General features: G+C 40.5%; 1 protein-coding gene across 9 annotated transcripts in view; it reads right to left on the minus strand.

Moving 5' to 3' along the window:
* Positions 1-1488: 1488 nt before the first annotated feature.
* Positions 1489-13491, minus strand: part of LOC127421233 (secretagogin-like) — a 16187-nt gene continuing 4184 nt past the window's right edge. For 4 of the 9 annotated variants that reach the window (XM_051664110.1, XM_051664102.1, XM_051664105.1 and 1 more), the window contains 12 exons: positions 12859-13066; positions 10211-12459; positions 10021-10088; positions 9682-9771; positions 6355-6444; positions 6198-6254; positions 6033-6110; positions 4706-4761; positions 4567-4612; positions 4426-4485; positions 1818-1886; positions 1489-1722 (listed from right to left, as the gene is read on the minus strand). In XM_051664110.1, the coding sequence (XP_051520070.1) occupies positions 1594-1722; positions 1818-1886; positions 4426-4485; positions 4567-4612; positions 4706-4761; positions 6033-6110; positions 6198-6254; positions 6355-6444; positions 9682-9771; positions 10021-10088; positions 10211-10361 (894 nt within the window). In that variant the 5' untranslated portion in view covers positions 10362-12459; positions 12859-13066 and the 3' untranslated portion in view covers positions 1489-1593. Of the gene's footprint in view, positions 1723-1817; positions 1887-4425; positions 4486-4566; positions 4613-4705; positions 4762-6032; positions 6111-6197; positions 6255-6354; positions 6445-9681; positions 9772-10020; positions 10089-10210; positions 12460-12794; positions 13067-13199 lie in introns of all 9 variants that reach the window. The other 5 variants (XM_051664109.1, XM_051664106.1, XM_051664103.1 and 2 more) reach the window with 5 other exon arrangements.

The following is a 13491-nucleotide window of genomic DNA, read 5'->3' on the forward strand; positions in this document are numbered from 1 at the left end:
GAAAACAAAAACATCCCGAGAGTACCATGTGGTCCTGAGGGATTAACGGGCACTAACACACTTACTGTAATGACACAGGCTTACCGTAAATCAAGAAGGCCTTCCGTGTAAATAAAAATAATAAAATAAATATACCACCCTAAGATCTGTCTTGGTCACACTATGAGATTAAATGAGTATATAATTTTAATTTGCATTTGAGTTGCAGAGTCGCAATCTTCCTATGTCCCAGAATCTACTGCACTGACAGTGCACAATATCTTACATTTTGATACTTCTGGGGACAAATTTGCTGAGAAATGTCTCCAAATGTGAGCAAAATCTAAACAAAACTACACTTGTATGCTCTCTCTCTTTCTCTCACTATATATAGGTCTATCTATATATTTTTATTAGCTTTCACTACTGGCAAAAGCAGTATTGTAGGGTTAGCGTTTGTTTTACAGAAATTATAATTAAAGAATATTCCTGGTTCAGTACTAGGTCAATTGTGGCATAATGTTGATTTCCACAAAAATTCATTTAGACTCGTCCATACTTTTCTTCAAAAAAGCACAAATCTGTGTTCCAGTGAGACACTTACAATGGAAGTCAATAGGGCCAAATTTTGGAGGGTTTAAAGGCAGAAATGTGAAGCTGATAATTTTATAAAAGCACTTACTTAAAACTCATGTATTATTTGAGCTGTTTAGTTGATTAAACTGTAATTTTAGGGTTGTTGAGTTTGTTGACATTATATCATCATGGTAATGCAGTTGTAAAATTGTCTGTAACTTTCCACAGATGTGGTTAGTAAGTGATTTAATCACAATAAAATCATGTTAACACACATATTGTTTATGTCTTGTGTCTATACTTTTGAAACAGTGAGTATTTTAATGTTTACCGATTGGCCCCATTGACTTCCATTGTAAGTGCCTCACTGGAATCAATTTAGTTTTTGTGGTAATCAATGCCACAAATGTTGTCGACTGAACTTAAATATTCAGTTTCAATACATGTTAAGTAAATGAGTCATTATCATGTTCTGTTCACATCACTGGACTTTGATCTTCGGCTAAACTGGACGTTGCACCATAACCACAGACATTTAAGGCATCATCGATGTTTTATACATAAATGATCTTTGGTTTACCCAATCTTGAATATTTGGTTGGTTAGTTGCATATTGGCACAGCAAATTCTGTGTTTCTTCGGTTGGAAACTCTGTAACTTCAGTGTGACTCACCCGAACCCTCATTCAGCTCTTTAATCACTAATAATCATTAATCACTTGACAAATATCCCACTCCCATCTCTCTTTTCTGTTTCTCATGATGTAGTTTAGTGGGTGTGAGTGAGACACAAACACTAATGACACATGCACACTCCATCATTACACTCTAATTACAGTTATCACACACACGAGTGCGCACACACATAGGGTTTGAGAGCACATTAAACATCAGTCCCCGAAATCCCAAACCAGTGAAACACACCATACACTGAAATGCACCATTTATTCAGTGACAGCATTATTTAAACACACACTATAACAGGAATCGATCATCATTCATGAATAAAGAAACATCGATGAGGATGATGGTCTGAGTTTCAGGGATTGAGTTTGAGCCCCAGACACAGAGCCAACTCGTTCTTCTGGATCTTTCCGTCTCTGTTGAGGTCACAGTGACCCAGCAGAACCTGTTTGAACTTGTCCAGGTCTGATCCACTGAGACTGGGCTGAAAAACACGTTATTAAACACGCATTATTAACTCTCATCGGATTGACTGTGGTCAGATTACGCGACTAAGGTATAAAGTGTGCAATGCCTCACCTTCACCAGCTCCATCATGTCTTTAACAAAACCATCCACCTCTGCCCCCTCCAGATCTCCAGTGTTACTCTAATGCACACACACAGAGACAAAGATTTCAACTTTATTTATTTATGTCCTAGGGAAACGAATATTGGAATAACCAAATAAAAGAAACAACATTCGTTAGACTGATTATCCAACAGCGAGCACAGGTATAAAGCAATATTTTAAATAAACATCTAAAATGCCAACGCAATGGTGAGTGTGTGAAGCCAATATGAAGTACTTTATTAGTGGAAATGCACACTTTGTGATCCCAAGTTTATGGCGTGTAGGTCTGGGATATCATCGCAGTGACTTCACTGGCGATATAAGCATTATCGGGAATATCGCGACTTTTTGCGGCCACTTAAATTCCTAAAGAGCGCATCATTAGACTAATTTCACGATCCTTGAGTGCTGCACAATTAATCAAAATAACATCAAACTCGTGATATAGTCATATGTGACTGTTAAACCTCAAAAGCCTGCAGTTAAATGCAATTAATAGCCTAGATGGTCTGTGTGTGCTTCAAAGTGAAAGGGTGGCATGCTGTTGCGTGCAAAAAAAAGAATAAATAATAATAATAATTAGGGATTTTTTGTTTGTTTATTTGTTCCCCTCTGAATTCCAAATAAATAGTTTATTTTAATATATATTTTATCATCAAATAAATACACAAATTCATTAAAACTTGAATCAAATGAAAACAGAACAATCTTCAACATAATATTATATTATTATTTCTATCAAATTAAATGCTTTTATACAGAACCTCACAGCAAAATCCAAAATACAATATTTTAGTTATTTTTGTCAGATAAAGTGTTGCACAACAGAGCATTAAAGATGTGAGATATTGCTTAAATATAATACAATTCCTATTGATTTATTATTAGTAGTAGTAGTATTACAGTGAATATTACATACAGTAGTGATATATTTGTCATACTTTTTTGCATTTAAATTAAGCTTTTATTTTGAAAGCCCTTTCCGCTCTATAGCCAAGTCCAGTGCTCCTCAACTGGTTTTGCTTTAGGACACAGATTTTACTTTGGACATCAAGTGATGATCCAGCACAGTGCCCAAAAAATGTGTTAATATTTCTTTCACTTTGTGTAGTTTTGTTTGTTGACAAGCTTCGATTCGCACCACAATGCTGAAGAGTTTGATTGGATGCACAGCCTTAATTTTTTATTTTTATTTATTTTTTCTCCCCAATTTGGAATGCCCAATTCCCAATGTGACTCGCCTCAATCCGGGTGACGGAGGACGAATCTCAGTTGTCTCCGTGTCTGAGAACGTCAATCCGCGCATCTTATCACATGGGGTAACCTCCTCGTGGTCGCTATAATGTGGTTCTCGCTCTCAGTGGGGCGTGTGGTGAGTTGTGTGTGGATGCCGCGGAGAATAGCGTGAAGCCTCCACACACGCTACGTCTCCGCGGTAACGCGCTCAACAAGCCACGTGATAAGATGCGCGGATTGACGGTCTCAGACACGGAGACAACTAAGATTCCTCCTCCGCCACCCGGATTGAGGCGAGTCACTACGCCACCATGAGGACTTGGAGCGCATTGGGAATTGGGCATTCTAAATTGGGGAGAAAAGGGGAGAAAATCCCCCCAAAAAAGCTAGCATTTAATCTTCATGCGTTCTTCAGGGGCTGCTCGGAGTGCGATTCGGCGACGGTCATTTGACGAGCTTACATAATGCACTGTTGCACCGGAAAACAAGGACACATTTCAGTAAGCATTTCAATGTTCACTTTTATTCCCTTATCGCTAATTTGGATAGTAAAATGTGAATTTAAAATGATCAATAATTGCGGTTAGATCAAATGGAGTTTCATAAAATTCGTGAGGAGCGTGTTTACGTTTACATATGAACAGTATATAAACAGCTGCTTACCTCTGTGTTGCGACGATCCTTCCGGCATCCCTCCACCACCCCAACTCCTCCCGTCTATTCATTAATAACTAAACTAAGTCCGGATCGAACTCAGGTCAAGTCTCAAGCCTCGGGGACAGCGAGCCAAACACGTTTACACTATCCTCATTGCAGGATGGATTACATACCTTGCGAACTACTGAAATGATCGTGATCAGGTGATGAAAGAACTGAAACAGGACTAATTATTCAATTATCATTTTTGTTTTAATTTACAGTTTTATTGTAGGTCTGCTATTTTAACCTAACTGAAGTTTACTTGCGTTATCTGAGGCAGAAATTTAATTAATATAAAAATAATAAAGAGTCTTCCATTGAACTGATCCATATCATTAATCCATATCACAGGTTTCATCTCCTACATTTATGGTATTTGTGTGTGTGTGTGTGTGTACTAAATATTTACAGGTAATTGCACTTACTTAAATGCCATCTTTGACACAAATGACACTAGTATACCACAATTATGCCACCAATGGCATCAGGAGCTACAATTCCTTTTTGAGCAAAGCCGCAGTAAATTCAATTATTTGTGCTGCAATGTCCTGGTGGGACTGTGTGAATGAGAGGGTGATGTTCAGGATATAAAATGGTCTTCCATAAACCATGGTCATGCCTGAATCCTTGCACATCTTACCACGTCATAGTGAGCAAATATCTTCTCAAAGTCTCTCCTCCGATCCTCGTGACTGCACGCCTGAACAAAACACACCAAACACAATGAGCTTCACACACGTGAGAAGTGAAGCCAGGATTTATAGAGATTTCGGACACTCACCTCCATGTCAAACTTCAGGAGGAAGTTCTCTTTCAACGCCAGAATCCTACAGACACACGACACGAGCAGAGAGCGTCACGACTGCAGTGTGTTACGTGTGACGATGCATGTGTTTCAGTGTTTGTGAGCTCAGTGTTACCTCGCCAAATCATTCAGATCCAGACGACCGTCCTGGTTTTTATCAAACATTTTCATCTGAAAGAGGAAAAAACAAACATTCATATATACAGACATACTGAACTGGAGATGTTTCTCACGCTGCTCAGATAAACTGGTTAAGCTAAAACGAAGTTAAAATGGAAAAAGTTTGGCTGATACCCATATTAACAAAAAACTATAGGCCGATACCGATATTTTGCCACTTACTTTATTTTCTCATTAGATCACATTTTTACTTAGGAATGCATAAACCGTTTTAACAAGAAATGATTTCCAATATATATAATTTTCGATACCTTAGAAGTCAAAGTCTGCTTGTTTCAAAGCGTTTTGGATGGTTTACCCTCATCATGTACAGGTAAGTGCCGCTTTCATGTCTGTCTATGGCGTTTTTTCCGCTTTAATGTATGAAAGAATACAAATATAATATTACATGTTCTTAGGTGTGCCAACCATTCTACATACTGTTGCTATTATTATTTCTGGATTGTGCATTTAAATTCATAGTTTTAACAAAATGTGTTACTAATTAATTATAAATAAACCATTGGTTTTTCATATCTGCGTTTTCATGCTTATAATCAATATGCAGTTTTAATTTGGTCAATAATTGGCCGATAAATATCGGCAGCCGATACATCGGTGCATCTCTAGTTAAAACCATCATATTGCTGGTTATTATCAGTTTAGGGTTAGGTTAAGGGGTTTGTTTTGGGGGCCTGGGTAGTTCAGTGAGAATTGTCATGAGTTTGAATCCAGGGCGTGCTGAGTGACTCCAGCCAGGTCTCCTAGGCAACCAAATTGGCCCGGTTGCTAGGGAGGGTAGAGTCACATGGGGTAACCTCCTCGTGGTCGCTATAATGTGGTTCTCGCTCTCGGTGGGGCACGTGGTGAGTTGTGCATGGATGCCGCGGAGAATAGCGTGAAGCCTCCACACGCGCTGCGTCTCCGTGGTAACGTGCTCAACAAGTCACGTGATAAGATGCGCGGATTGACGGTCTCAGACGCGGAGGCAACTGAGATTCGTTCTCCGCCACCCAGATTGAGATGAGTCACAACGCCACCACGAGGACTTAGAGCGCATTGGGAATTGGGCATTCCAAATTGGGAAGAAAAGGGGAAAAGAAAAAAAAGGGGATTGTTTTGGGCACTTTTGTGCTGGTTTTCTCAAGTCACTCATCATGGTTCAACTGGTCAGTCTGCTTGTGCCAGTAAAAGACCAGCACTGCCCATCGAAAACCAGTTGAGACCATCTTGCCCAAACTCTGCTAGAGAACACAGGAGTTGCCTATTGCTATTGAAGTTACCATGGTATCGGTGTACTCCTCTAGTTTGCCCGTCGAGATCTGCTTGTTGTGCTGATGAAACAAATCCCGTAGGAAACTCTGACATCATCAAAACAGAGACGGCAGTGTGAGTACATGAACCTAATATCTCTGAAACAGACAGGAAGTGACATCAGCACTCATCACCTTGAGTTCTGCAGCAGAGATGTACCCACTGCTGTCAGCGTCATAGCAACGCCAGATCTGCAGAGAGACGAGAGAATCCAAACATCGCAAATGTGTGCAATGATGTTCACTATAGCGGCCATTGTGGCAATGCTGAGAATGCAACACGTGTTCTCACCCTCATGAACTCCACACTGTTCTCCAGCGGTGCTTCTCTGCGGAACAACAGCAGAAAGTTTTCCTGCTCGGGCAAAAGCACAGCGGCCAACTGCATCAGAGAGAGAGAGAGAGAGAGAGAGAGAGAGATTACATACAGGTATATCCTGTGATAGTAAACTTTAATGACCCTATACACTTTTGGTAATTAAGCAGTTATGAAAAAATATATTTTTTTAAATTTTGCTCTTTTTTAAACACTATTCAGAAGATAAAAGTTTGAGGAATACTAAAGAGGTATTTGCGAAGTCCCGGGTCACTAAAGACCCGATGTATGCATTAAAGGGTTAAGAGAACAAAATCGTCACTTCTGGAGAAATTTGTGCAAAATAGAAATGAAAATTTATGTTGAAGCCACTGTGGCTCTTTTATTAAATATCACTTGACTTTTTTGATGTGCATCTATAATCCTATCTAAATTCTACAGCTTGGAAAATGGAGCGCAAGTGGAAGAATACAAAATTAGAGGTATTTGGCGGTAGATGGAAGGATAGTGTCTGTAGCTACAGACAGGCACTAAAAGCTGTCAGGTCAGCATATTTTAGCAAACTCATAGAAAATAACCACAACAATCCTAGGTGTTTATTCAGTACTGTGGCTAAATTGGTTAGGAATAAAGCCTCGACTGAACCAGATATTCCATTGCAGCACAATAGTAATGACATCATGAATTTATTTACTGATAAAATTGAAATAATCAGAAATAAATTTGGAATTATGCAATCATCTGTCACAGTACCTCAGAAAACAGTGTCTCATAATTTTCCTCACATGCAACTTCAATCCTTCGCTGTCATAGTTCATGAAGAGCGAATAAAACTTATCGAAACATCAAAAGCCACAACATGTTTGTTAGATCCAATACCAACTAAGCTCTTAAAAGAGGTATTCCCTGTAATCTCAGAACCTCTTCTTAATATTATTAACTCCTCGCTATCCTTAGGACATGTCCCAAGAAACTTTAAACTGGCAGTTATCAAACCGCTTATTAAGAAGCCACAGCTTGATCCTGGAGAATTGTCTAATTATAGACCGATTTCAAATCTCCCATTTATGTCGAAAATACTAGAAAAGGTAGTGTCCTCCCAACTATGTTCATTTCTACAGAAAAATAATATATATGAAGAATTTCAGTCAGGATTTAGACCCCATTATAGTTCAGAGACTGCACTTATCAGAGTTACTAATGACTTGCTCTTATCATCTGATCGCGGCTGCATTTCTCTTCTAGTGCTTTTAGATCTTAGTGCTGCCTTCGACACCATAGATCATGACATTCTCTTGAATAGGCTGGAGAATTATGTTGGCATTAGTGGACTTGCATTAGCATGGTTTAGGTCCTGTTTAGCAGACCGCTACCACTTTGTCTATGTAAATGAGGAACTGTCAAATCAAACAAAAGTATGGAGTGCCACAGGGATCAGTTTTAGGGCCTCTGCTTATCTCCTTATACATGCTTTCCCTGGGAGATATTATCAGGAATCGTGGAATAAGTTTCCACTGTTATGCCGATGATACCCGACTTTATATTTCTTCAAAACCCGACGAAATTTCACATTTCTCCAAATTAGCAGAGTGTATCACTAATTACTTATTTTTAAACACAATTCACAATCGTATTTAATCAAACTACACAATGATGACTTTAAGACTGTATAGATATTACAGTTTAATTTTCTGTTAATGCATGATCTTCTGTAAAGCTGCTTTGAAATGATGTGAGTTGTGGAGAGCCTTACCGAAAATCCTGCATTAACAGAAAATGAAACTGCAATATTTATTATGCTTTGAAACGATATGTTACTTGACTTGATTGTGCATTTAAATGAACAGTTTTAACAGAGAGTGGTCTCCCAAAAAAAATGCTTCCATTTTTATTACATCCGTAACCTTGGAAGAGGGAACCCGGCATGCAATAAAAAAAATAAAAGAGCTAATTGTGACTTTTTCTCGCAGATGTAAAGTTAAGTGATATAAACCTGAAATGGCGAGAAGTCGCAGTCATGTTGGAAAAATAAGCCCTGTAGTAAGTCATGCATCCCACTAGGAGCCTACTACAACCTTTAAAATGTGAAAATATAATTTAAGTAATTTGTGTGTGTGTGTGTGTGTGTGTGAATAATGTATATGTATACTGTATACGTATAATTAAACATATTGGGAAAATAAGACCTGTAGTCAGTCATGCAGCACACTGGGAACAACCTTAAGAATGTGAAAATGACATATTGGTGAATTTTAGTGATTTGTTTCTAAAATAATTAAAGACTGTATCTGTATAATTAGACATACATGACGAATATGACCTGTCATGCATTCACCCCAAAAATAACTGAAAACTATACATATAATTGCACATATTGGGAAAATATAGCATGTAGTAAGTCAGTCTATCCACTGGCAGCTACTACATCCTTCAGAATCTTACAATGTATTTTCACAGTTTATATATATATATATATATAACATATATAATAGGCATAAGTCAGTTGATTGAATGAATTCCTGACGGCAAAAATCAGGAGCCTCCGTCTTGTGCGTTCTCAACAATGTGTGTGTGTGATACAGAAGCAGCTGTGAAGTTGTTCCGAGGGAAGTTTGATTGACACTTGTTTGGGTGAAAAATGCTGACAGAGAATGCACCGAACAATAACATATTAACCCCCGATGAAATATGAACACCCCCTTTTGTTTTTAGGGATTTGCACAATTCACAAGGGTCACATTTATAGGTCGGAATAAACGGAATTCCGGATTAATCCGGAAGAATCACGTCCCTGAATATATTCTGTTTATATGCATGTCACCTTATCTAATAAAAATAATTATCCACGTCTAGCAAGTGCGTTTTGGAGATTTTTTTCCAACATTTATGCAATATGCCAAAATGTGCATAAAAACACCAGGATGGAAAGCCAGCTTAGAACACACGAGTTACAGTGGAAGGGAAGATTTTCAGTGAATGATAACTTAAAATTCAGTCTGTTCCTCACACAAAGCTCTTGTGAGAAGACTTGAGATACAGTAAAGTGCACCTGTCGTATGGACTACTTTCATGATACTTTCTCGATCATTTTCCACAGTTATTTGTCCTTTTTGGAGCTCGACAGCTCCTGGTCACAGCCTGTGTTCACTGTATGGAAAAGAGCAGCGTGAACATTCTGCTAAACATCTCCGTTTGTGTTCCACTAAAGAAAAAGTTGCGTTTGGAATGACAGGTGAGTGAATGATTTATTCCCATTATTGTTGTTAAGTGTAATGAATGAAAGTGTGCAGATGCTGTTTTCACCTCCTCCATCTGAAGGTGTCCATCTGTGATGTCACAGCTGGTCAGAATCGTCTCTGTCACTCTCTGCACCTGCTGCTCACACACATCACCCTAAAACAACAAGAGTTATGTGATATTAAACTTTCATACCTCTGATTCAACGCATGATTTTAGACGGCATTAAAATGATAAAGCACTCGTGATGAGTACTTAATAAAATAACAGATCTACAAAATACACATGAATGCAGAGATAAACAAAGCACACTTTAAGCAAAATATTTGACAAAAAAAGTTTGTTTTGGCTTTAACGGACTTCACACATCCACTAAAAATCAGGTAAATCTCATTCTGTACTTACAGCTTTCAGTGTTTTCATCATGCAGCGTAAAAACTCATCCAGTTTCTTTCGGTCAATAAATCCATCATCTGCAGTTTCACAAAAACAGTATTTACTGCAGATTACAGGCTCATAAAAGCATGACATCATTCTGTTATTATTCTAATAAACTACTGTTCTTATAAATGATAATGAAAGCATGAAAACTCACCGTCCCGATCAAATTGTGTCCAGAACTGCAGGAAAACTGCCGCGGTGAGATCACTAAACGAGGTCTCCATGATTCTGACCAAACCAACAGCAGCTGCAGGTGTCTGTCTGTCTATCCATCTGTCTGTCTCTCCATCTGTCTGCCTCTCCATCTGTCTGTCTGCTCGTCTCCTCTCAGGCGAGATAATAATTACACCCACATAATGAACGTTCACTGGAGACACAATCTAGAGGGTGAAGAATGGAAACTCAACCATTTATTCTGTTCAACAACTGAACTATAAAACGAGAGCAGATTCAGACACTGATACAAAATAACATTTATTCATCTCATTTAATTATTACAAATACAACTGACTTATTTATGAATGAGACAAATATACAGATACAACAATAATGAAGCACAACCACCAGGAAGTTTCGCTCTAAACATCTGAAGGCTTTATGCATCACATCATTAAGAACATTTATCTGAAACAAGAAATTGTCTTCCTATCTTTATTTTCGTTCTTGTTGCTCTGTACAGAGAAAAGCCTCCACAAGACAAATAAAACAAAACCTCAGGCTAAATTTGTCACAGTGAAATAATTTAAAAAAATGTTTAAAGCTGAAGTAAGTTCTGCGCCACCACATAGTCCCGCCCCCCACCTCACGCCATTGGTTGAGTCAATGTTGTTGTGTTGGGTTGGACAGGTCGCTCAAAACAAAACAACTCTGGTCTCATTGAATTATTGTTACTATAATGTGACGAAGAGGAGGGCGGGGCCGGACCGTGACTACGCATGCCCGGCCCACAATCGGGCTAATCAGCCAAGGACAGGGATAAGTGCGGCGGAACGTGGCAGTTTGGGAGAGAGAGAACCACATGCAGCTGCCATGTGTGCGTTTGTGTTCTGTGTGTCTTTTTTAAGTTCTTATTAAATATTATTTTGACTGTTCAGCCGGTTCCCGCCACCTCCTTTCCCATTCTAACCTTGTTACGTTGGTGCCGAAGCCCGGGAAGGAGGAGGGATGCGCTGTCGTGGAGTCCTCGTCACTGCCGTCCACCTAAAGGAGCAGCCGCGGCCATCCGCCGGGGGACGGAGGAGTCGCTGTCGACAGCCAAAACACGGAGGGGCGTTACATCCACCAGGGGGTGGAGGACTGGCTCCGGTCCACCCAGGGAGGAGCGGCTGTCGTCCACCAGAGGGTGGAGGAGTGATCAAGGACCAGGCGACGGCGTGTCTGGGAAACCGTTGAGCACGTTTTTTTTCTCTCTCTCTTCTCGCTCTCTCTCACTGTCGCTCCGCCTTGCCCTTTCACTCTCCTTGCCCTGTTTTTTGTTTTTCCCTCCCCTCGTCCCCCTCCCCAGCCCTAGAGAGGCAGGGAAAAGCCTGCCGGCAGGCACAACTTTTAAATTGGAAGTCCACGGTTTGAGCCCAGCCAAGAACGCAAGCTGATACGTGAGACGAAAGCGCCATAGAAGCGACACTAAATGATGTGGTGGCTTTAGTAAATGTGCTTTTCATGTCGCATTTGCTTTTGAAACACTATCGGTTAGGTTTAGGTGTTGGTTTAGGGTAAGGATGTCTGTTTTGTTCACCTCTCATTTGCTTTAAGAACACTATTGGTAAGGTTTATGTAAAAGGTTTAGGTTAGGGAGGTATGTTTTACTCATTAAAACTTCACCTTAAAAACATCGTCTGATTACGACACCAAGGCACTCGCTTTTGGCGCCCCCTGCTGGACATATGACTGGGAAACTGCAGCCAAACATGTAATGAAGCACGTAATTTAGTTGGTCATGTAGTGTTCATGAGATCCGGCTGAACCAAACAGAGGCCGCGTGCATCAGCTCATTCAGCACCGGCCGTGCTCCATCACAGCCCGGCCACGCCCTCCTCCTCATCACACTCCTCCCCCACCCAATTAAAGCCGGGGTGCCACCAGTCTCACTAACTTCCTCCCTATCTCTGGAGGGGAGACGCTGCCCTTCCGAACGTTCTGTCAGCCGGTGGTCCACCCCACCTCCTGTGAACCTGGGGGAGAGACGAGGGGAGGCGTGGGGAGAGGGAAAGGGTGAGCGGAGACACACAGAGAGAGAGAGAGAAGAACTTGCTCGCCAGCTCCCGGACACGCTGTCACCTGGTCCTCAACCACTCCTCCACCCTCTGGCAGACGCCAGCTCGCTCCTTCCCCGGCGGACAGAATCGCTCCTCCCCTTGTCAGCAGACGGCCACAGTTAACGGTGACCGGCAGTGACAAAAAACTCTAAAACCCTAAAACGACGATTTAAACAACTTTGCAGCTCAAATAATACACGTTTTAACAGAAGAATTAATGTAAGTGCTTTTATAAAATTATAAGCGTCACATTTCTGCCTTTAAACCCTCCAAAAATTGACCCCATTGACTTCCATTGTAAGTGTCTCACTGGAACCTTTTTTTTTTTTTTTTTTTTGCTTTTTTGAATACTTTTTTGTGCTAATCAACATTATGCCACAAATGCTGTTGATTGAACTCAACTTGTATTGAACCCGGAATATTCCTTTAAGCAATGAAAAATTTACAAATTTCAGCTTTAATATTAAAAGCTGTTATAATTACTCCTGCAGTTCCTTTATGAGCCTATAGGATTCACTGCTGCACTGCTGCATTCACTTCTCTGCACCTGACATAATGATTCAGCCAATCAATGAATCAAGAGACGTGATTGGTCACATCAGCTGTGGGGAGGGACTTTGTACGCTGTTGGTCAGTGGTGTCATCAGTCGGGTCGGTTCGGTTCGGGTCTGGACTGGACTGGATGCAGGAAATGGACCTCTGGACAGCCAGTGTGTGTGAGTCTGTTTCAAACACATCAGCAGGAGAGCCCAGAGCTGCACACACAACAAACCAACATCATTACTGACACAACAACAGCACAGGACGTTTAATATGAATGAAACTACTGGCCCATACACACTGGGTCAGCTTTAAATTGGCAGGAAACGCTTAAAAATAAAAACTCACAGGTATCAGGTGAGTCTCCGCCCTTTGAGCAGTGAGTGACACACTCACACACAGAGACACACACGCACACACACACACACACACACTCACACAAACACTCTCTCACACACACACACTCAAACAAACACTCTCTCACACACACACACACTCACACACAGACACATGCTCTCTCTCTCTCTCTCACATACACACACAGTGACACACACACACACACACTAACACAAACACACACATCAAACATCCAAACAGAAACATGAACACACACACAGAGCAGAGATGTGAAATGACTGAT

Source organism: Myxocyprinus asiaticus, chromosome 30, assembly GCF_019703515.2.
Source record: "Myxocyprinus asiaticus isolate MX2 ecotype Aquarium Trade chromosome 30, UBuf_Myxa_2, whole genome shotgun sequence".
Classification (NCBI taxonomy): Eukaryota; Metazoa; Chordata; class Actinopteri; order Cypriniformes; family Catostomidae; genus Myxocyprinus; species Myxocyprinus asiaticus.